Here is a 21,549-nt window from a genome sequence, read left to right on the forward strand (position 1 = left end):
CCCAAAAGGGGGAAAAAGGGCGGACGTTTTCACCCCCAATTTAAAGCAATTCCCCCCACCCTCCCCCAATAAGAACAATTTCTTGGGGGGGGGGGGCGCCTTTTTGGATCCAAAACTTTTTGGCCAACCCCAAAAAGGCCCAGAGAGGGGGCTTTCTCCAAGTGGTCCCCCCCCGGGAGCCAACGTCATGGGGGGGGGGGGGGGGGGGCACTCGCAGTCCTCCTGAGTGGGGGCGTGGCTGCTGCCGCTGCACAGGTCGGAGTCCACGAGGGGGAGATGAACCTGTCCGGATCGCTGACGCGGCAAAAGGAGGAGGAGCTGGCGGTGGGGGACGTGGCGTCGCACGTGGCCAACATGGGCCGCATGGTGGAGGAGATGGAGAGCCGCATGCGCGACACGCCGGTCTCCCCACCTCTCCCAATCTCTGCTCATCTCTCTCCAGGAGATGGAGAACCGGATGCGCGACACGCTGCAGTCGATCTACTTTGGCTCGCCGCGCCGCCGCCGGCCGCCGCCGCTCTCGAAACGACGACGTCACGCGGGGGGGTGCGGTCGAGACTAGGCAAGACGAAGAGCGTCGTCAACGGCCTCTACCAGTCGGGCGGTGCCGAGGCCAACAAGAAGAAGGATATGCTCGCTCAGGCGTCAGGCCCCGCGCCCCCCCCAGTGTTGGACGGCCCGCCGCGCTCACCCACACCCCGCCCGCGCCGCACCGCGCCCGCAGGCGCTCATGGCGGAGATGGGCAAGCGGAATGCGGACTGAAGAGGCCTCCTCGCGCCGCCTATCTCCGCCACGTTCGGAGAGGTGCGAGGTGGTGCGAGGGCCTCAGGCTGAGTCAGCGCGGAGCGGCCAGTGCGTGGGCCGTTGGGATGGGGCTGGCTGGCGCAGGTAGGAGAGTCGTTAAGTATGTTGTTGGTGGCGCGAGGCAGCGGGACGCTGCGGCGGTTTTGCGCAGACCGCATGCGCGCATCGCGCGACATTGACATATTGGGGGTTTATCTGCGGGAGGCGGCGTACCGTACGTGTGTGTGAATGGTTGTGCTACGTTTGCGAAAAGGACATGTCAAAAGGTTAGCTTCCTACTCGCTTACGTCCGGCCCGCGCCTTCATCTCACCGTCCCCTCCTTCCGCCGCCCTCCCCACCACGAGCTCCTCCGCTGACAGCGGTGGCTGATACCCCGGCTGGTCAGAGGCGAGTGGCGCGAGCGAGAGAGTGATGCTGATGATCGGTTGGCGGCAGCCGGCGCTGCTGCCGCCTGGCTCGCTGAGCCCGATGCGTGTGCATTGGTGCAGCCCGGCAAGCCGGCGCTTGGTGATCTCAGCCACCGTCACCGCCTTGCTCACCGCCGCTCCCACGGCACTCAGCCGCACCTCACCCCTCGGAAGCGCCTCGAGCGTGGTGCTCACAAAGTCGTGAACCTTGCCACCCGAGGTGACCCGGACGTCGAGCGAAGCTAGGTCCTGGCTAGAACGAATACTGTTCGCTGCAGAGACTGCGTGAAGCGTCGCGCCTCTATAAACGGAAGAATTTAATAAAAGAGCTCCCTCGCACAACACTGGGCACGAGTGGACCTGAGCAATAATATGACTGGGTGGCAAATGATAGCAGTGGGCGTCAGAAGACTCGTCCTTGCTCGAGGAGAGCTCGATAGACTCGAGGGGCCAGGATATGCAGCGAGGAGGGCGGAGCTGCGCCGAGCAGCGAGAGCAAGGGAGCGGCAGGCGGCGGCGCCGTCGCAGGACGAGGCAGAGGAGAGCGACGCGACAGAGGAAGAAGCGACAAGGGAGACCACGACGAGAAGGGGGCGACCGCGAGGTGGCACGAAGGTTGAAGCGAGAATCGGCGAGAGACTGCGAAGAGAGATAGGAAGAGGCGGACGCCCAAGGGTGGGCGACGGCTAGCGCACCACACCCCTCTCCTTAAAATCCCTGTGTGGTGGCGGCGTGCCGTCCTCCCATCCCTCCCTTGGGTTGTCCGTTTTCTTTCTTTCTTTACACTGGGCACGGGACTGGCGCGCACTGGCACTAACACAGGTACACCACGGGAGCCGCCTAAGCGACTCCTGCGAGGGCGGCGAGGCACTTAGCTCCGTGCACCCGCCCGCCCCCGCCACAGGCAAGCTCATTCACAAGGCAACCTGCTCTGCGATTGAAACGGAAAAAGAATTTGACCCGGAGCTGGAGCGCGCGCGGGGGCGGCGGGTGTGCGGGATGTCTGGGGGCCCGAGAGCGATGGGCCGCACCCGGCGCGAGCGCCTGCAGGCGGGGCACGTCCAGCAAGTTGGCGGGTGGGCAGCGCCGAGCGGGGGTACGACAACAACACGCTTCAGTGTCTCTCAGACCGACCGGCAGCGCCAGAGCCGACACCGGAGGAGTTACGGTGAGTTCAAGTCGAGCCTCACCGCGCTCGGCTTTCGGCCTTCGCTGGCTTTTTTTCATCATCGACATCGTCGCCGGCATCGTCTCGCTCGTGCTCGGCGGTAGCCTTTCGCGTGGGAGCCAAAGGGCTTCGACGAGGATGGCTCTCTCCTCCAAACGATGCGACACCCGTCTTTGTTTGGCTTCACGCCCACACAAGCCGCCGCCAGCGCCCTGAGCAGCTGACGGCATGAATAAAAAATGCTGTGTGGCTGAATTGGATAGAGCCTGTACGACGGCTCTCGACAAGACACGCTCGACTGAAGAACGGTACAACGGGTGACAAGCCGTCTAAGGCTGTGTCGGCTCTAACAGTAAGCACAAGCACTGGATTCTGTCTATAACGGGACAGAACGGAGTTGCTGTGCTGGGGGCGGACACACGTCGGCCGCACGGCCCATCCCTGCCATGCTCTCCCTGCTAGAGTATTGACATTTTCACTAGGCGGAGCAAGCCACCGCTGCTTCGCTCCTCGCCGGGAGTGGTGACTGGTCGAGACCCTGCTGCGTCGGCTGTGGCCCAACGAGTGGGTCTCCAGGACGCCAGCGCTCCTGCTCGGTGAGGTGCTCGGCCTTGAAGGTGCGATAGAGGTGCTCCTGCCCAAGCACGCTCGGCGCCTGCAGGCCAGTTTGAAACAGGGTCTCCTCCACAAGCGCGCGCGGGGGGGGGGGGGGGGCGGTGGCACGCCTCGCGAAACGTGAGCGAGAGACGCGCGCGCTGCTCAACAGGCATCCACGTGGGGGACCGCTCGAGATCAATTGAGAGCACCGCGTGCTTGATGAAGCGGCAGGGCCCGCCAAATACCAGTGCGTCGCCGCTCCGCAATTCGATGACGCGCCGCTCGCCCGTCACGACAGACTCGACCCCAAATTGGCAGGGAGCCCCGAGAGAGAGGATCACGATGGGAGCGTCACCGTCGCCGTCGTTGCGATAGATGTCGCGGTGCCACACGAGGCCAGAGGTGCTGGAATACCTGTCGGGAAAGTCCGGGGGAAGGGGCAGTGAGCGCCTCGAGGCCATGCCGACAGAACTAATTTCCACTCGTGTGCACACAGGCTTGGGGCAGACGCGCCGGGGGAAGGGGCAGTGAGCGCCTCGAGGCCATGCCGGCAGAACTAATTTCCACTCGTGTGCACACAGGCTTGGGGCAGACGCGCGCTGCGGGGACGGGAGAGCACCGCACCTGTTGGCCAGCAGGTGGGTGGGGAACATATTTGGCATGGCGGCGTCGGCCTGGCTGGCACAGGTAGAGGCGCACACGCAGGCAGCAGTCGCCGCAGCGTCAAACGCCTCGACACGGTCATACACCCGCTCCCGATTGGCAGTCTCCGCCGGGAGGAATCTTGAGCCTCCAACGGCACGAAATAAGGTTTGCTGCTCTGTTTCCGCCAATGCTGCGCGTATGACTACGAGACCCGGCTCGATGACTTTGGAGCGCCCAGTCGGAAGGTAGGCGTCGGGCAGGCGGTAGGCGTCCGGCACGCGGCTTGGGGACATGAATGCGATTCGACCTGTTCGCCTTGGCACGGGGACGCACGTCAACAGTTACGGAATTCAAGGAAGTTTGAGGGCCTACGCCTGTGTGCCGCCCCACCTGGTGGGGGTGGGCACCTCCGCAGATTCCTATGCACTATTGAAACAGAACGTTCGGATCGCTTCTCATCGCAAACCCTGCCAGCAGTTCACCCTCGGGTATGTTCGTAAGCGCTAGAGCTACATACACTGAAACAGAGCAAGGTGAACTCCGCTAGTGAAAAGCGAAGAGATTAGGGCGGGCCACCCTTAGAAAAAGAATTTAACAGAAACAACTCTCTCGAAAAAAGAAAGAGTAAAGCTGAAGGACACCCACTCCGCACCCTCTGGGCCCCTCTCAGTTCGCTCCTCCAGGTTCCTTCGCCAGGTTCCTTGCGATGGGCCGCAGCGCCGATCCGACGCGCGTTCTGGTCGTGTACGGCTCGGAGTCTGGCAACGCACGAAGGGGTATCACAAAAATCGTCAATAAGTGGAAAGAGAGCGGGGCCGACTTCACCATCGAGGGCATCGTCGCTGGCAATAGCCTCGGGCAGGACCTGTCCGAGCTCAAGAGCCGCTGCGACGTCCTCCTCGTCTCCTGCTCCTCTTTTGGCGAGGGCGACCCGCCGTCCAACTACAACCACTTCCTCCTCGCCCTCTACCGAGCTGCAGAGGCAGGCGGGTCGCCGCTCGAGGGCGTGCAGCACGCGGTCCTTGGCTACGGCGCGTCGGTGTACGAGACGTTCCAAAACTGCCCGCGCCTCACCGACAAACTCCTCGAGTCGTGCGGCTCTCGCCGCCTCGCGCAGCGCGTCGAACTCGACGAGGGCTCCGAGGACGACCCGGTCGTGCGGCTAAAGGGGTTCGAGACGTCGGTGTACGCCGCGCTACAGAAGCTCCCCGCCGCCCACGCGCCGCACGCGTGCAAGTGGGACCAGCCCTGCGGCAAGGTGGTTGAGAAGAGCGAGGAGGACCTGCTCGAGGTGGCCGCCTTTGGGACGGGCGAGGAGGGAGACGGCAGGATGGGCGCCATGGCCTTCGCGGGGATGGCTGTGGCGGTCGGCCTTGGCCTCGCCGGGTACAAGCTCCGCGAGCAGCTCCGGCAAGCGGAGGCGATCTAGGCCACCCTCTTACGCTCGCCTCCCTACACTCCTCGAGGCTCCGCGGTGGTTCGGGCTCGCCTGTTGCGAACCTGGCTGTGAGATACTGTCGTAGTGTGTACCACGTCGCTATGCGCGCGCTATAGTTCGAAGATTTGAGCGCATATTAATCGAACCTGTGTGTAGAAGTGGCTTGGCTCATTCATTTCATATTGGGGACACGCAGAAGCGAGAGAAGGGGAGCAACTGCATGACGCATGCACACGTAACATGTTGTCATAAAACAAGATGTGTGCGCCGGTCGCGGCCTCGCGCGCGTCTGGCTTTGGGGTCCCGCTCCGCGCGCTACGGAGAGGTCCGCGCAGTCAGCTTGCGCCCTTGCCGCTGCGCCTCCACGAGAAGGCCGAGTAGACGGGCCGGGCCTTGGCGGGGTTGTCCATCAGGAAGATGCTCATGTGCCGCCGCCCCTCCACGCCGCAGAGCGGGAAGGCGCCGCGGCAGCAGATCTCCCTCGAGAGCGCGTGCATGCCCCGCGCGCCGATGCGGTTCCGCTCCAGGACGAGGGAGCGGAGCGCGCCGAACCCTCCCGCCCCGCCCGCCGCTGCGAGCGCGACCGCGCCGCGTCGCCGATCCGATTCGCAGAGAGGCTCAGCTTGGAGAGGAGCTGGAGCTTGCCTCCCGCAGCCGCGGCGGCGAGCGCGGCGACGCCCTCATCTCCCACCTGGTTGTTGTTCAGCAGCAGCGTCTCGAGGGCGGGCAGGGCGCCCGACGAGACCGCACGGCCGAGGGCGGCGGTGCCGGCGTCGCCGATGGCGTTCTTGTAGAGTGAGAGGCAGCGCAGGCTGTCCATGGTCACCCAGGAGAAGGAGGATGCGAGCTCGGCGAGCCCGCCGTCGGCCAGCGAGTTGAACGATAGGTGAAGCTCGCGGCACGTCGCCAGCGCGCCGCAGGCGCAGGCCTTGGCGAGCACCTTCACATCCGCGTCTCGCAGGGAGCGGTCGCGGAAGAACGCGTCCGAGCCCTCCTTTGTGTGTGGCCGGATGCCGTCACGGAAAGGGAACCTTTGCAGCTCGAGAGCGCAGCTGATGCGATCAGCTTCCAGCCGGGCTCTGATGCGAGCGAAGAGGCGGCTGGCTCGGCTCGAGACGGAGAGCGTGCGCAGCGGCAGCGCCGCGAGGATGTGCGCCACGAGCTCGTCGGGAAGGCTCGCCAGAAGGTCCCGGCCTGGGTTCGATGCCAACATGGTATGTACAGCGAGATGCAGGGTGGGGGCGTGGTAGCAGGACACCGGTAGAATAAAAATCCCGTACAAGGGCTCCAAGTGCTCAGCGGCCTAGGCGAACGATTCCTGGCTGCGGCGCAAGAGGAGGGCACCTTTGCCGAGTGGCTCGACGAGCTGCCGTTTGAGGTGGCCGCGGCAACCGCCCGGCTGCTCAATCAAGCTCAAGCAACCACGCGCGCTCCGGAGCGTGGATCGAGATACTCCCGGCAGCCCTAGCCAGGCCCGGCGCGCTGGCCGCGACCGCGACCGCGGCCCTCACTTGAGCCCGAACTGCCCGCCGGACATGTCGGAACCGTCCGACTATAGTGACTAGCACACCTCTGTCAAGAGTCCGCAGAAACCCGAGGAGTCACACAGCAGTCACCTGTGATGCACGCCCTGTGAGCGGGGCGGGGTGCGCACTGTGCCTCTGTGTTTGTGCGTCGCCCATCTCTACGGGAGATGACTGCTCTATTTATTTATTATTGCTCAGCGGAGGGCGCCTGGGTCTAAATTTAAATTCGAGGGGCCAAAATATGCCGCGAGGAGGGCAGAGTTGCGCCGAAAGGCGGGAGAAGCCGCGAGAGCAAGGGATCGGCAGGCGGCGGCGGCGTCGCAGGATGAGGCAGACGAGAGCGACGCGACAGAGGAGGAAGCGACAGGAGGGAGAACGACGAGAGTGGGACGACCGCGAGGTGGCATGAAGGTTGCAGCGAGAATCGGCGAGGGACTGCGAAGGGAGATAGAAAGAGGCAGACGACCAAGGGTTAGGGTGGGCGACGGCTAGCACCACACTCCTCTCCTTAAAATCCCTGTGTGGTGGCGGCGTGCCGTCCTCCCATCCCTCCCTTGGGTTGTCTGTTTTCTTTCTTTTTTCTAAATTTAGTGCGGTGTGAAGTGTTTATGTACTGCGCATCTTCAGTGCACTTTAGCGCGAATTTAGTGCGAATGTAGCGCAACTTTAGCGCAACTTCAGCGCAACGTTAGTTAGCGCAACTTTAGCGCAACTTTAGCGCAACTTTAGCGCGAATTCAGCGCAACTTTAGCGCGAATTCAGCGCAACTTTAGCGCGAGTTCACTGCGACTTTACATCCAGCGTTACCGGTAGCGAGGTTTAGTGCGTCTTTAGAGTCCATCCGCGCACTAGGATCCAGCCGCAGCCCATCGCTGACTTTCCTCCCCCTCTCCCCCGCAGTCCCCTGCCCACTCGCAAAAGTTCCCCGTCCGATCCCCAACCGAACGAAGGTTTTTCAGCTAAATATCAGCCTCCGGTGCTTTTCCGGCTGCTTCTCCGGGCCCGCCGTCCCGACCGCGGCAAAACGTTTGCCTGAAGCGGGGCGTGAACATAACGACTTTCGCAGACCACGGCCGAGCAGACGAGGGTGGCGCTGCCGTGGCAGCAGGGAGAGGCGAGGGGCACGCTCAACCTGCCGGCGGCGACCAAGGTGGAGGACCTCAAGCTGTGCCTCTCGGGAATCGGTTCTGTGCCTGTGCTCAGTCGGGAGATCTTGCTCTGGAGGGCTGCATATCTAGCCTCACTGGGAGCCTGCCTTTGGGTCACGAGGGCAGGGGCCAGGCATCTCCTGTGGTGCATTCTTGGCAGCCAAGGAGCAAAGCACGCGGCCCTGGCTAGCTGTGGTGTGGCCGGGAAGCCGTGCTAAAGATGCGTGCCCGCACTAAAGAAGCGGGACCCACACTAAATGTGGCTATGGCTTTGGACCTTTGCGAGAGGTGGCGAGCGGAGCAAGAGCGGTGTAGGCGCGTCCACGCGGCGCAGCGGCTCTCCCGCGACCCCGGCCCCTCTCATAGCCGCAGCCGTAGCCGCAGCCCCAACTCTTGCCGCTCTTCCGTGTCGGGTTGTGACGAGGGGTGAGGGGACACGGACGGATTGAAGATCCCTCACACCAAGATCGTGCAGGGCGGGGACACATGTCCCTAAATCCCATCTCGTCTCAGAGTTTGCCCGTTTTATTTATTTATTGTACTGCAGCTGCCCGCACCTAAAGTGAACTAAATGTGGCGCTAAATTGGAGATAAAACACACTAAATATGAGTTGTTTGTCTAAATATGTGCTAAACATGTGCTAAATATGTGCTAATTATCTGCTAATTTTTGAAAACCTCTCTCTAAATTTGCGTAAAGTCGAAAACACACTCTCTCTAAAAGTCGCGCTAAAGTCGCGCTATATACGCACTCGAACACACACTAAATAGCGCACTAAACTATCACTAAAGTTCATTCACACGCACTAAATTTAGACCCAGGCGCCCTCCCCCAGCCCGACGCTCACTACAGTTGAGCACTTGAGCACCGGATAGGGTCGATTCCGCATGGTACGGACAGATGATGACGGCACGCACGAGCGACACACAGACACAAACAGTTCCTTGCGGGTTTGCGTTCGCCAGATCGTTTTTTTTCAATATTTTGAAACCGACGCCGATGACACCGCACGGGTACCGTCTCCAGGTTCTTTCGCGATGGGCCGCAGCGCCGGTCCGACCCGTGTGCTCGTCGTGATCGGCTCGGAGTCGGGCACGACCACCGGCATCATACGTGGCATCGTCTCGAAGTGGGAGAAGAAGCTGGACGGGAAAACCAAGAGCTACGTAATCGAGCAAACCTCGCGGCCGTCGACCGACGTCGCGAGCCTCATGGATAAGTGCGATGTCCTCATCGTCGCGACCAGCTCCTACGGAGAGGGAGATCCGCCGGACAACCTTGAGCGCTTCTTCAACGCCCTGCACGCAGCGGCAAAGGGCGTCGACGGCGCGCCACCGACACAGATTCTGTCCGGGCTGCAGCATGCCGTCCTCGGCAACGGCTCCTCGGTCTACGACACCTTCCAGAACTGCCCGCGGCTGCTCGACAAGTGGATCGGTGAGTGCGGCTCGCGGCGGATGGCCAAGCGCGCCGAGCTCGACGAGACGCACGACTCCAACGACCCGGTCGAGAAACAGGCCGACTACCTTCGCTGGGCCGACGAGATGTTCGGGCTGCTCCAGGCGCTGCCCTCGCCGGACGAGAAGGAGGTGTGCGCGTGGACCGAGCCGTCTGCGCAGATCCTGATGCCGGACGAGCCCGGGCCCTCCGGTCCCCTGGGAACGATGCTGATGTGGATGACGCTCGGGGCGGCGGTCGTCGTCGGCGTTGGCTACCAGCTCTTCTTCCGCGACGCGGCGGCGGCAGGAGAGGCGTGACGGCGCCACAACACGCCACCCGTGCACAGCGCCTCTGTCAACTCTGGTGGGGGGGGCACGCCTGCCAGAGGTATCACACTCGGCGAGTCTGTGGCCATTCTACATGGGTATATTTGGGAGTCGACAAACCGCACGATGCTTTTTACGTATGTAGAAAGTGAGTGCAGAAGAGCAAGAGGGGGGGCGGGCGGGGGGGGGGGGGCGAGCGGCAAGCATTGACAGGACGGAAGGCGGCCAAATCGAGCGGCCTTGCGGAATGTTCACGGCAGACCCCACCCGACACTAAACACACGTAAACCCAAACATGGCGCCGGGGTCTACCGGCGTCGGCGCTTTATGCTTCCCCCCCGCCCCAGCCTGCGGCTGCGCGCGCGCCGACCCCCCACGCGCAAGGGCCAGCTCGGCCGCGGTCGCGCTCGTCTTGCGGCGCTTCTGCGGCGCCGAGGCCGACGCAGCAGCGGGCGCCGCCGCCGCCTCCGCGGTCGACTTGCCTCGCGTCGCGGCCGACAGCTCGGCCAAAGTGAGCCGCGGCGGCAGCGGCGTCGCACGTGGCAGAGGCGCCGGCGAGTGGGTCCGGCGCTTGGGCGGGCGGAAGTCGAAGCAGGCAAACGAGCCGGCGCAGACGGGAGGCAGCGGCATGTCGAGCGGCGCCCTGGCCTGCCGCCCGCTCGGCTCGCCGCCCTCTCGGCGACGCACCGACCCCGCCACGAAGGAGGGCCGCGCAAGGGCGAGCCAGCCCGCCTCCGCCGAGGCCGGCCGGGGCGACTCTCGAGCTCCGAAACCACCGTCCTCAAGCGGGCCATGCGGCTCGGGATCGCGCACGGCTGGCGGCGCGCAGACGCGGCGCGCGAGGTCGGGGTGGGCGTAGAGCCTCTCGCGGCCAACGGCGTCGTGCCTCGCCTCCTCCGCGGTAAGCGGGAGCGGCGCCAGCTCGCGGAGCAGCGCGGTGATCGGAAGGAACGGCAGCAGCGGCACAGCCTGCCACAAGTGCGCACAGCCGCGGCTGTCGAGCGGCACCTAGGGGACGGCAGGGGACGGCCAGGTAAAGTGACCGTCTCTCTCTTCTCTTCTCTTCTCCTCTCTCTGTCTTCTCTCTCTCTCTCTCTCTCTCTCTCTCTCTCTCTCTCTCTCTCTCTCTCTCTCTCTCTCTCTCTCTCTGTGTGTGTGTGTGTGTGTGTGTGTGTGTGTGTGTGTGTGTGTGAGTGAGCGAAGGGAAAGGAACGGAGAAGGGGGAAGAAGAGTACAAAAGACAGACAAGAGAGGAGGGGAGGGGAGGGGAGGGGAGGGCGCACGTCGCGCGGGTAGTAGGCGGCGAGGGGCGACGAGCCCGAACAGACAAGCGGCCGGTACGAAGCGGGCAGCAGCGCCGCGCTGCTCGGCGGCAGCACCTAGAAGGCGGCCCCGAGCGGTCCTCAGGGGAAAGCCCAAGCAGGGCAGACGCGCTGCTCAGCGGCAACACCGCCGCCAGCTGCTGCACCGGCCGCAGCGGCCCCTCGCCGCCCCACGCCCCTATGGACTCGCTGCCCGCCGCGCCGCCGGCCACGTCACCCGCCGCACCCCCCGCCCACGGCCCGTCGGCCGCCGCCGCCAGCTCCGCCGCCACCGCGGCCAAGTCGTGCGCGTAGGGGGCGTAGTGGAAGCCAAAGTGCCACCGCCAGTCGGCGCAGCCGTGGTAGTAGTAGTGTGCGCACCACGCGAGACCACGCACGTGCGCGACACAGAGCGCGCGCAGCTTGGCCGCGTCGAAGTCGCCCCCGAACCTACGCGCCGAATGCACCAACATCGGGGCGGGAGATATGGGGAGATATGGGGAGATATGGGGAGATATGGTCAGCCTACGTACTGAATGCACCAACAGCGGGGCGGGAAGACGGCGCTGTGCAAGGGGCTACGAGTACAACCGAGTACAACCGAGTACGGCTGAGTACGGCTGAAGACAGTCGAATACAGCGGAGTACGTGCCCTCTCGAGCGCCAGTTGGAAAGACAAGAATGCGTCTTCCGCTTCTACGGTCCCGAACCGTGCCCGGTACTCGGAAGCGCGCCAGCCGCCAGTCGCGTCCGTCGCCCCCGAGCCGACCGCGGCGCCGCAGCACCCCACCGCCGTATCCTCGCCCGCCGCACACACTGACGACGCCGCGGCTCGCGCCGCCGCCGCCGACGCCGCCGCCGCACCCGCACCCGCTGCACCCGCACCCGCCGCACCCGCACCCGCCGCCGCCACACCCGCCGCCGCACCCGCACCCGTGCCGCCCGCGCCCGCACCCGCGCCCGCGCCCGAAGCCGCGCCCGCGCCCGCGCCACCTTCTGCTGGCGGGCTGGCCGGCGGGCGCGATGCGTCCGGCCAGTCCGGCGGCGGGGCCTCGCTTGTGGTGGGCCGTCTTGCTCGCGCGCAGTGCGTGCCTAGTCTCGGGCACTCTCGGGTACTCTCGGGTACTTGGTACTCTCTGTCTTGCTCGCGCGCAGCGCGTGCCTAGTCTCGGGCACTCTCGGGCACTCTCGGGTACTTGGTACTCTCTGTCTTGCTCGCGCGCAGGGCGTGCCTGCGTCGGATCGTGCTCTCGGGTACTCTCGGGTACTTGGTACTCTCTGTCTTGCTCGCGCGCAGGGCGTGCCTGCGTCGGATCGTGCTCTCGGGTACTCTCGGGTACTTGGTACTCTCTGTCTTGCTCGCGCGCAGTGCGTGCCTGCGTCGGATCGTGCTCTCGGGTACTCTCGGGTACTTGGTACTCTCTGTCTTGCTCGCGCGCAGGGCGTGCCTGCGTCGGATCGTGCTCTCGGGTACTCTCGGGTACTTGGTACTCTCTGTCTTGCTCGCGCGCAGGGCGTGCCTGCGTCGGATCGTGCTCTCCTCCTCGCGGGCGAGTGCAGCGAGGAAGCGAGCGAGCGGCCTGAAAAGGTCCAGGAAAGGTCCAGGAAAGGTCCAGGAGAGGTCCAGGAAAGGTCCAGGAAGCGAGCGAGCGGCCTTAGCTGCAGCCGGCCGGAGGCGAGCAGGTAGCCGCCGAGCCCAGTGCGCGAGTCGCGGTACACGTCGAGGACCTGAGGGCACGTAGTAGGTGTCTCGGAAGGGTCTCGGAGGTGTCTCGGAGGTGTCTAGGAGGTGTCTCGGAGGTGTCTCGGAGGTGTCTCGGAGGTGTCTCGGAGGTGTCTCGGAGGTGTCTTGGACGTGTCTCCGAGGTGTCTCGGAGGTGTCTCGGAGGTGTCTCGGAGGTGTCTCGGAGGTGTCTCGGAGGTGTCTCGGAGGTGTCTAGGAGGTGTCTCGAACCAAATCAAGCCCGCCCGCTCGGATGGCGAGGTGCGGCAGCGGCGGGAGGAAGTCGTTGCCCACCAGAAACGTCAGAAACACAAAGTCGTCGATCACGCGGTCCCCGTCCCACCACCCGCCCACTGCTGTGGCCGGCGTCGCGCCAGCGGGCGTGCCGGCGGGCGGCATGGCGGGCGGGGTGGCGGGCGGCATGGCGGGCGGCATGGCGGGCGGGACGGCGGTCACGGCGGTCGCGGCGGTCGCGGCGGTCACGGCGGTCGCGGCGGTCGCGGCGGTCGCGGCGGCGGCGGGCGGCGGCGCGGAGGAGGCGGATGGACGCGACGGAGGCGCCTCGACGTGCCGGGCGAGGAAGGCGGCAGGGCGGAGGGCATGCAGCAGGTACTCGCGGACGAGGGAGACGTCGAGGAGCTGGAGGCGCATGCAGGGCGAGTACGGTGACGGAGACGAGAGCGAGGAGAGTGAGGGCAGTGAGAGCGAGAGGGAGGGAGGTGCGGGAGAAGACCGAACCGGGCCGGTCTGAGGGGAGAAGCGTGGTGTGGGGAGAGAAGCCTGGAGGCGGCGGTCGGCGAGGGGTGCCTCGGCCGCCCCGCCCCGCCCCGCCCGCTGCGCCGCGTCGCCAGGCGCCTATCGAAAACAGGAAAGATCGCTACTGCTCGCCGCTCCATTTCTTTTTTCCAGCTTTGGCCGCGTCGCCAGGCGCCTCCACCGCCCGCACCACCGGGCACTCGTCCCGCGTGTGGCCGTCGCGCCCGCAAGCGTCGCAGCGTACGCGGAAGCGCTCGGCGCCAACCGGGACCCACTCACGCAGCAGGTGGACGCGCAGCTCGTGCGTGGCGAGGGAGAGCATCACGAGGTCGGCGTCGAGGCCGTAGATGCAGTGGCTCGTGTCGGGCGCGTAGCCGGGCTGGCGGCGCTGCTGCCGGATGAAGTCCATTATCTTGTGCTCGCCCTCTCCAGCGACGGCGGAGTCGGAGAGGACCACCTCGAGCCGCCTCCACGCGGGGCTCGAGGCGGCGCGCGAGGCGCAGTAGTAGCGCAGGCTATGGCGCAGATCTGCCATGAAGGCGCTGCCGGGAGTGATTGCGTTGTGGTCAAAGCTGCAAGCTGCGCCGCCGCTGCCCGGCTCCGCCGCTTCCGCCGCCGCCGCCGCCTCCTCGCTGACCGGGACTGCGGCGACGCGCCTCTCCTCCGCCGTGAGGAAACGGCGCGAGCGCTGCTGGTCCATCTTTGCACGGGGCGCGACGCCGTCCACCGCAATGTACAGCAGCCGGCGTGGCCTCGCCACCGCAACCAAGCGGTCGACGAGCCGGAAGATCTCGAGCATCATCGCGGCGCGCGTTGCCGGCGCCGGGCGGTCCTGCGGGTGCGTCGCATTGTGCACGAGCCCGTTGAAGTCGAGGTAGAGCGCGTCAAACTCGACCGCGGCCGGCCCGGCAGCGGCGCTCGGCCCGGCGGCCACCGGCTCGGCGCAGTCCGAGAGGCATCGCGGCCAGCGATCGTGCACGTACCTGTAGAAGGTGGGGACGCCCATGGCTCGGAGCGTCGACTTGTGTTCGTGCTCGGGCTTGCCACAGCTTGGGCGACGCGGGCTTGCCACAGCTTGGGCGACGCGGGTTGTGGCGTACGGAAAAAAAGAAAGCGCGGGTTTCCACTCTTTGTTGCTCGCTCGCCCGGGCGGAGGGCATGGCCGCGGAGGAGGCGGGCGCGCGCTTGCCAGGCCTTCCGCAGACAGCCTCTCGGGCAGACTGAGGGTCGGCTTTGCGTGGCGTGGCCCGTGCGCTGCGCTGCGCAAAGCTGCGTGTGCTGAGGGAGCATCTGGTGCTTCCTTTGGGAGGCGCGCACCTCCTGCGACTGCTGGAGGGCCGTGCCGCCGCGCGCCGGCGCGCCTGCTTCGTGGACAGGGGTCAGGGCGGGGAGACGGCGCCGCAGCGCCACAGCCTCCGCTGCAAGCCGGTGCAGCACTCTGCTGCTAGAGCAGGTTGTGAATGAGCTTGCCTGTGGCGGGGGTGGGGGAGTCGCTTAGGCGGCTCCCGTGGTGTACCTGTGTTAGTGCCAGTGCGCGCCAGTCCCGTGCCCAGTGAAAAGAAAGAAAGAAAGAAAACGGACAACCCAAGGGAGGGATGGATGGGATCCGTGCCCAGTGTTGTTGTGCCAGGGCGCCCAAAATTCTTTTCCTCGACGGACCATCTGGCCTCCGCGACCTCCGCACCCGGGACCAACAGGTTAGCACCCCCGGGGACCTGGGTTGAGAGCAGCGGATGCCTACTACAGCTACTTTCCTAACCTGCCTGCTCGCCACTGCGGGCGGAGTACCTGAGAGAGGGTACACGGCGGCGCTCGACGGCGGCGACGAGAGCGTGCTAGTCCGGCCTGGCAATCTGTTGCCGGCGGCGGAGCGGGCGTCGAGCAGCGTCGTGGCAGTCTCCGATCAAGTCGTGAAAGCGGCTAAGCGAGGCGACGAGGCGGAGGTGCTGGCGTGGCTCGACAGCGGCGGGCGGGTCGACGCGATGTACGAGAGAGGCGGCGTGAGCGGCTTCACGCTGCTGATGGACGCCGCCTACTACGGCCACGAGCGGGTGGTCGAGCTGCTGCTGCAGCGCGGCGCGGAGGTAAACCAGCAGAACAGCATGGGGGCCAGCGCGTTGATGGGCGCCGCCGACAACGGCCACGAGAAGGTGGTCGAGCTGCTGATTCGGCACGGCGCGGAGATCGACCTGCTGACCAGCGACGGCAGCACCGCGCTAATGTACGCCGCCCAGGAGGGCCACGAGCGGGTGGTCGACCTGCTGTTGCAGCGCGGCGCGGAGATCAACAAGCAGGACAGCGACGGCGCCACCGCGCTGATGAGTCCCGCCCGCAACGGCCACGAGCGGGTGGTGGAGTTGCTGCTGCAGCACGGCGCGGAGATCAACCTGCAGAACAGCGACGGCGTCACCGCGCTGATGTACGCCGCCCAGGCGGGCCATGCGCGGGTGGTAGAGCTGCTGCTGCAGCGCGGCGCGAAGATCAACATGCAAGACCGCCACGGCGTCACCGCGCTGAAGCTCGCCGCCGACTATGGCCACGAGCGGGTGGTCAAGCTGCTGCTCCGGCGCTGGGGGTTGCCAATGGCATTCTACTGGACGCACGACACGATTCTAAAATTCTACTGGACGAGTGTGCTTACTACTGGCCCGACCCTCGCATACCTGGCGCTTACGGCCCTGTTGTTTTACGCCTTCAGCTTTCTATGGCGATTGTTCGCCGAGCAAGGTCGGAGGGGGCGCCCGCACCGGCTGCGTCGAACGGCGCGAGAGCGCGCCATGGCCTTGCTGTTTTCCGACATGACCGCTCTCTCTTCTTGGTTCTTCCGCGCTCAGTTGTTGTTTGCTTCCATCCCCTTTGTAGTCTGGGGGTGGGCCAATACCTTGCTTTGGACTTTGGTGGGTGTTGTTCGGCCCTTGGATGCGAGAGCAGCGGAACCGGCACGAGGCGAGCGAAGGCGGCCACGAAGGCGTGGGGGGGGTGCGGAGGCAGACGCGGAGGCGGAGGCGGCGCGAGAGTGCGCCCGGCTCGAGGAGAGGCAGGAGCAGCGGGAGGCGCGGCGAGCAGAGGCGGAGGCGGCCAAAGCGGCCAAGGACGCGAGGCGAGAGGCGGAGCGCCGGGCGGCGGCGGCGAAGGCGGCGGCGGCCGAGGCCTACCGGCAGATGGCCAAGGCGCGCGACGCGGCGGAGAACCCTCCTGCGCCGGTGGAGCTGGGCGCCGAAGAGGTGTGTGAGTTGAGACAGGAGCCGTTGCCTCGCTGCTCCTCCCCAGCCACGGTTGCCGGCACGGCCTCTGTAGGTGCTCAGTGCGCTCGAAGCGGCGGTGGAGGTTGGGCGCGGCGGCTTCGGCGTCGTCTATGCGGTGGAGCTGCCTTCGCTGCCGGGCTGGGGCCGCGTTGCCGTCAAGCGAGCCCTCTCAGAGGTGGATGCGAGGGAGGTGATGGCCGAGGTGTCCAACTTGCGGAGGTGCGCGCACCGGGACGTATTGCCGCTACTCGGCTACTGCGGCGCGCCACGTGCGGCTTGCATCGTGACGGCGCTCATGCGAGGCGGTTCGCTCGATGACCACCTCCTGCTCTCCCCTGACGCGCGGGCGCGACTGCAGAAGCGGCTTCAAAGGCACTCCGGGGCTGTCGTGGTCGCAACGACTCTCGGCGCTCTGCGACGCGGCGAGGGCGCTGGTGCACCTCCACTCGAACAGCATTCTCCACCGCGACGTGAAGACGGCCAACATCTTGCTCGACGGCGCGCTGCTGCCGCTGCATACAGCGGGGGGCGAGAGGCGCGTCTTCACCGAGATCACCCGAGATTGCCCTAGATTGCTCTAGATCGCTCGAGAGCTCCACTCGTTAGGCGCGTCTACCGCGCCTTCCTCTCCGACGTCGGTCTCGCCAAGGAGCGGGCGGGCGGGTCGATGACCATGGCGACCAATGCGACCAGCGCCTTCTACTCGACTGGCTTCGCGGACCCGAACTTCCTCGACTCGAACCAGCACTCGGCCAAGACGGACGCGTACGGGCTCGGCATCTCGCTGCTGATGGCGTTGACGGGCGGCGAGCCGTGCAGAGGCCTCAGGAGCGCGTACGAGGACGACGTCTTGGATATGGTCGCCGGCAAGGAGGGCGCCGGCGGCGGGCTGCTGCATGCGGCGAGGCGGGCGGCCCACTGGCCTCAGGCGGCGACGCGAGAGCTGGTCAAGGTTGTGCACGGCCTCGTCTACGAGCGAAAGTCGCAACGCTTGCCTCTGCCAGAGGCGTTGGCGGCGTTCGAGGCGGCGTTGCGCTTCGGTGGCGATGACGACGGTGGCACGGATGCTGGAGCGGCCGCGGCGGCGCCGGTTGCGGCCGAAAGACCGACGGCGTCCGGCGCCGCTTTCTCGGCCAGCGGTGCCACATCCAGCGGTGCCTCGGCAAGCGCTTCGTCGTCGTCTGGGGGCGGCTCTCTGACGCGCGCGGTCGGCGGGCTGCACAAGGAATATGTGGCGGGCGGCGGCGATGCGTCCTTGGCGCGGCTGCAAGACCGGATCAGCAACGCGTATTTGTCCATGATGGGGCATCTCGAGCGGCGGCACGAGCAGTGCGGAGGCGCGCCACTGCCGAAGGGCAGCAGCGAGGAGGAGAAGATCAACGCGCTTGCGCCGCGCAGCGCCGGGCAGTCGCAGCTCTGCGACTCCGCGCACACCCTGCGGCGCTGGTACAATGCGTGCAGGCACGAGCGAGGCCAGTGGAGCGTGGGTGCGCGGCCGAGTGACAAGGAGGTGGCGCGGGTGATTGAGAGGATCAGGGGACTGCTGGACTCGGAGCGGGCCCGGCGGGCGTAGTCCGGTTTGGGTATAGCTATGCCTATGACTAGTTGCAACTCGCGTGAAAAACCCACTCAATTAACCCTTTTGCTTCATAAGGTTCCTGGAGAACAAATCTCGAGATATATATCTCCAGTCGTAGCGGTGGAACTTTAAAACGGCTCGGTAAATATTTAGCCATGCGGTATGAGAGGATTACGCCACAGTGTCGTTTGAGTCGACAGTAAATCTCCCACAGCCCACGTAAATCCGTCTTTTTCAGGCACCCGGAGCCAGCCGCGGCCGCTTCTACGCCGGCGAAGCACCATCAAGCTGCTGTACGGCCCCGGCATCGCCTCCCCTTGAGCACTTGAGCACTGGATAGGGTCGGTTCCGCATGGTACGGGACCCCTCGATCGTCTCGCCCACCCTCACTGGTGTGTTCATTGGGGGGGGTCATGACAAACACGGTACAGGATCGAGGTGCACGCTGCCGAAGCAGTGTCGTCCCCCCTCTCCCCGACGGCGATGGCGGTGTGACCGATCGAGCTACAAGAGGAGCTTGTTCAGCAGGATCCGGGATAGTCAGGCGCACTATCTCACTGGGCCTGAGATCACCACACGACAGCATCCCGTCACCGTCTCGGATTTATGTGGAGTCGAACCACTCCGGGATGGGCAAGCCCATCGATTGTCATTTTGTTCCTCACCTGGGCCCGCGGGGGGGTTGCGGGATGAGTGGAGCTGGGACGGAGAGGGGGAAGAGAAGGGGAGGGCGGGAGGGGGGGGGGGGGGGGGATTTAAGCGGCCGGGGAACGGGGGGGGGGAGGGGGGGGAGGGGGGGCTCAGATAGTCGGAGACTGCAGTCGTAGCAACTCATAGACGTATTACACACACAAAGACTCAGAGCAACTCGCAGACGTATTACACACACAGAGACCGAAGTCCAGGTCACCCGTTCCCGCACTCGAACCACCTCAGACAGCCTCACCCCTGAGGATTGTCCTTCACCTATCCTAGGTCGATGACTGGCTCGCTGTCGCTTGGGCGCTACTCAGCACGGACCACAACTTCATGCTCGAGGCCATCTACGCCGAGCCGTTCTCCTTTCGCTGGAGACTTCTACCGCTGCTGCGGGCAGAGACGGTCGAGAAGAAGCTCAAGGAGTGTGTCGTGCTGACAGACGACGAGAAGATGACCGAATGCTTGCAGGCAATCCCGGGCGAAGAAAAGCGATTTCTGAACACGCGCATCAGCACGCTCAACTTGCTTCGGGCCATCGGCACTACCCCCAGCACGCTGGCCCAGACCGATAACCACGCAGCCTGGTGCCCCGACCGCGGCATGGAGGAGAGTTTCCAAGGCCTCACCCGCTTCGTGAAACTCTTCTCACACACGGAGACCATGGCAAAGACGGCGGCAGACACGCCCGTCTACCGCGGCTCGACGCGCTTCATCACCGGCTCGAACCCGGACGCGCAACGCGAAGCGAGCAGCGCGGTGCTCGACCTGATTGGGCGCGCCGCTATGCGCCCCACATAGCGCTCTCAACCACCCTTGCGCGACGCAACACGATCAGCACCGCAGGCGGGCAAGGGCGGTGACGGACCCGGTCGGCGACCCGCTCTACGTGCTCTGCCTCGGTGCGCCGACCAACGTCGCCAATGCCCTGTTGATTGCTCCCGAGATCGCGGCCAACATCGTGGTGGTGTGGGACGCAAGCTCGAGCCTCACGGACGGGCGAGTGGTCCTGGGCGGTCTCAACCTCAACTCGGATTTGGTCGCGACCCGTGTCCTGTTTGAGTCGGGCGTGCCGCTTCTGTACGTGCCCGGCTTCCCGACCGCGCAGGGGGTGCAGCTCTCAAGACCGGAGATGGACGCTTGGTTCAAGAGCGAGGGTCCCGTGTCGGATGCCCTCTGGGAGCGCTACGCGACCAACCCAGATTACTTCTCCTTTGGCACCTCCAAGTGGAACCAGCCCGGCACCACCCGCATGATGTGGGACACCTCCGTGATCCAGCCGTTCGTGCAGGGGCAGACGTTTGGGTATCGGAATGTCAGCGCGCCGCGGCTGGTGCAGCTCAACGCGACGTGCGATTCACTGTTCGACGTCAGCTGTAAGGGCACCTACCCGGGCGACCCAGCGGGGCACCTGGGAGAGTACACGTGCGAACAACTCTCCGAGGTGCGATGGCAGGGCCAAACTGCGGTTTCTATATCCTCTCGCCCCACCCCCACCGCCCTGCCCATCTCCACCTCGCCCGCTCGCGTCCCCTCTCCAGGACGGGAGGACCTGCGACGACGCCCTCTTCTTGACCGCCGGCGAGCGCGTGCCCACGCACGCGCCGACGCCCGGCGCGGGCGGAAGGGCCGGCGCGGGTGCGTGGGCACTTGGCGGTTGGTGGGTGGGGCGGCGGACGGGCCGGTGAGGCAAGCCACGAGCGGCCGCCTCGCCCTCCCCCAGAGATTGGCGCGGGCCGGTCGGTGGTTGAGATGACCTTCCAGGGTGGGCTCGCGAGCCGGTCCAACCCGAACCGCGACCTGCTGGTTAAGCTGAACCTGGCGGGCTTGTGAAGTGAGCACAGACAGACGGCATGACGTGCACCACCGGCCTGAGCCATCGCAGCGCATTGCGACATTGTTTTCTCCCTTCACCCCTCTTTCGTCGTTTTCCCATTGTTTTGTTATCGTTTTCCTTCTTTCACCCCTTGTCAGAGAGAGAGCGCGGTGAAGCTGCTGAGCGCGCTGGACCTGTGCGGGCTGCTGAACGGTGGCGATGTCGGGCGCGCTGGCGACAACATCCGCCGCGTCGGAGTTGGCCGCTGCCCAGGACACGCAGTACTCGTCGCCCGGCGCAGCCGGCAACCCGACCGACGGCGGGTCGAGCGGGGAGGCGTCTGACGCGCCCGCAGAAGCCCGAGCGGCTGCCGCAGGAGGAAGGGCGCCCGATGCGGCGCTCCCCGCGCCAGGCTCCGGCGCTGGTCCGCGCAGTGGCAGGCCGCAAGCAGAGAGGCAGCCGCCGCCGCAGCAGCAGCAGCGCCACCAGCCACCGCAGCAGCAGCGCGGCAGGGAGGCGGATCATCAGGGCCGCGCCGAGCGCGGGCGGCCCGCCGAGCGCGGCAGCTGCGGCGGGCGAGCGCGAGGGTCAGCCGACGAGCGCGAGGGCCGGCGCGCCGCGCGCAGCCCGTCCAGCGACCGGCGCTCGCGGCGGCGGCGGCGCAAGCAGTCGTCCAGCTCGAGCTCGAGCTCCAGCGAGTCGAGCGACTCGAGCGAGGAGCGGCGGAAGAAGGCGCGGCGCCGGAGGCGCAAGCAGCGCCGCTCCTCGTCCTCCTCCTCCTCCTCGTCCTCCTCCTCGAGTGACTCGGTGAGCTGGCCCTCATGCCCGCGCTGCTGCGCTTGCCACCCGGGACACACTTGCACGCTGCCGGCACTCCCCTCGCCGCCGCCACCGCCACCGCCACTCCACCATCGCACAGTCCACCCCCACC

The 21,549-nt window shown here is 65.8% G+C and overlaps 9 protein-coding genes across 9 annotated transcripts in view; 5 read left to right on the forward strand and 4 right to left on the reverse strand.

Moving 5' to 3' along the window:
- EMIHUDRAFT_44624 (hypothetical protein) overlaps window positions 1-399 on the forward strand; it is a gene marked incomplete at both ends in the record, with an annotated part of 1,176 nt that extends 777 nt beyond the window's left edge. The window contains one exon of the mRNA XM_005787626.1: window positions 144-399. Within this exon, the coding sequence (XP_005787683.1) occupies window positions 144-399 (256 nt within the window). The remainder of the gene's footprint in view (window positions 1-143) is intronic.
- A 2,460-nt stretch (window positions 400-2,859) lies between these two features.
- EMIHUDRAFT_227562 (hypothetical protein) lies at window positions 2,860-3,916 on the reverse strand (the record flags this gene model as incomplete). The annotated part of the gene is made up of 3 exons (XM_005787627.1): window positions 2,860-3,028; window positions 3,105-3,392; window positions 3,603-3,916. The coding sequence occupies 3 exons, from the start codon at window positions 3,914-3,916 to the stop codon at window positions 2,860-2,862; spliced, it is 771 nt and encodes a 256-aa protein (XP_005787684.1).
- A 413-nt stretch (window positions 3,917-4,329) lies between these two features.
- EMIHUDRAFT_227563 (hypothetical protein) lies at window positions 4,330-5,052 on the forward strand (the record flags this gene model as incomplete). The annotated part of the gene is made up of 1 exon (XM_005787628.1): window positions 4,330-5,052. One exon carries the CDS (start codon window positions 4,330-4,332, stop codon window positions 5,050-5,052), a length of 723 nt encoding a protein of 240 aa, XP_005787685.1.
- A 344-nt stretch (window positions 5,053-5,396) lies between these two features.
- EMIHUDRAFT_110803 (hypothetical protein) lies at window positions 5,397-6,274 on the reverse strand (the record flags this gene model as incomplete). The annotated part of the gene is made up of 2 exons (XM_005787629.1): window positions 5,397-5,541; window positions 5,646-6,274. 2 exons carry the CDS (start codon window positions 6,272-6,274, stop codon window positions 5,397-5,399), a joined length of 774 nt encoding a protein of 257 aa, XP_005787686.1.
- Window positions 6,275-8,773: 2,499 nt separating this feature from the next.
- Window positions 8,774-9,493, forward strand: EMIHUDRAFT_227565 (hypothetical protein; the record flags this gene model as incomplete). The annotated part of the gene is made up of 1 exon (XM_005787630.1): window positions 8,774-9,493. The coding sequence occupies one exon, from the start codon at window positions 8,774-8,776 to the stop codon at window positions 9,491-9,493; it is 720 nt and encodes a 239-aa protein (XP_005787687.1).
- Window positions 9,494-9,693: 200 nt separating this feature from the next.
- On the reverse strand, window positions 9,694-13,177 carry EMIHUDRAFT_455347 (hypothetical protein; the record flags this gene model as incomplete). Its single annotated transcript, XM_005787631.1, has 5 exons — window positions 9,694-10,510; window positions 10,786-10,881; window positions 10,953-11,253; window positions 11,514-11,619; window positions 13,075-13,177. The coding sequence occupies 5 exons, from the start codon at window positions 13,175-13,177 to the stop codon at window positions 9,776-9,778; spliced, it is 1,341 nt and encodes a 446-aa protein (XP_005787688.1). The 3' UTR covers window positions 9,694-9,775.
- A 373-nt stretch (window positions 13,178-13,550) lies between these two features.
- EMIHUDRAFT_45463 (hypothetical protein) lies at window positions 13,551-14,288 on the reverse strand (the record flags this gene model as incomplete). Its single annotated transcript, XM_005787632.1, has 2 exons — window positions 13,551-14,171; window positions 14,217-14,288. Coding segments are annotated over 2 exons (693 nt in total), but the record flags the coding sequence as incomplete, so codon positions are not given.
- A 1,988-nt stretch (window positions 14,289-16,276) lies between these two features.
- EMIHUDRAFT_455348 (hypothetical protein) lies at window positions 16,277-18,100 on the forward strand. The gene is made up of 4 exons (XM_005787633.1): window positions 16,277-16,506; window positions 16,580-17,062; window positions 17,134-17,508; window positions 17,695-18,100. Exons 1-4 carry the CDS (start codon window positions 16,444-16,446, stop codon window positions 18,028-18,030), a joined length of 1,257 nt encoding a protein of 418 aa, XP_005787690.1. The 5' UTR covers window positions 16,277-16,443; the 3' UTR covers window positions 18,031-18,100.
- Window positions 18,101-19,135: 1,035 nt separating this feature from the next.
- Window positions 19,136-20,635, forward strand: EMIHUDRAFT_227569 (hypothetical protein; the record flags this gene model as incomplete). Its single annotated transcript, XM_005787634.1, has 4 exons — window positions 19,136-19,561; window positions 19,641-20,246; window positions 20,344-20,440; window positions 20,526-20,635. 4 exons carry the CDS (start codon window positions 19,136-19,138, stop codon window positions 20,633-20,635), a joined length of 1,239 nt encoding a protein of 412 aa, XP_005787691.1.
- Window positions 20,636-21,549: the final 914 nt, after the last annotated feature.

Source organism: Emiliania huxleyi, assembly GCF_000372725.1.
Source record: "Emiliania huxleyi CCMP1516 chromosome Unknown EMIHUscaffold_140, whole genome shotgun sequence".
NCBI classification, from domain to species: domain Eukaryota; phylum Haptophyta; order Isochrysidales; family Noelaerhabdaceae; genus Emiliania; species Emiliania huxleyi.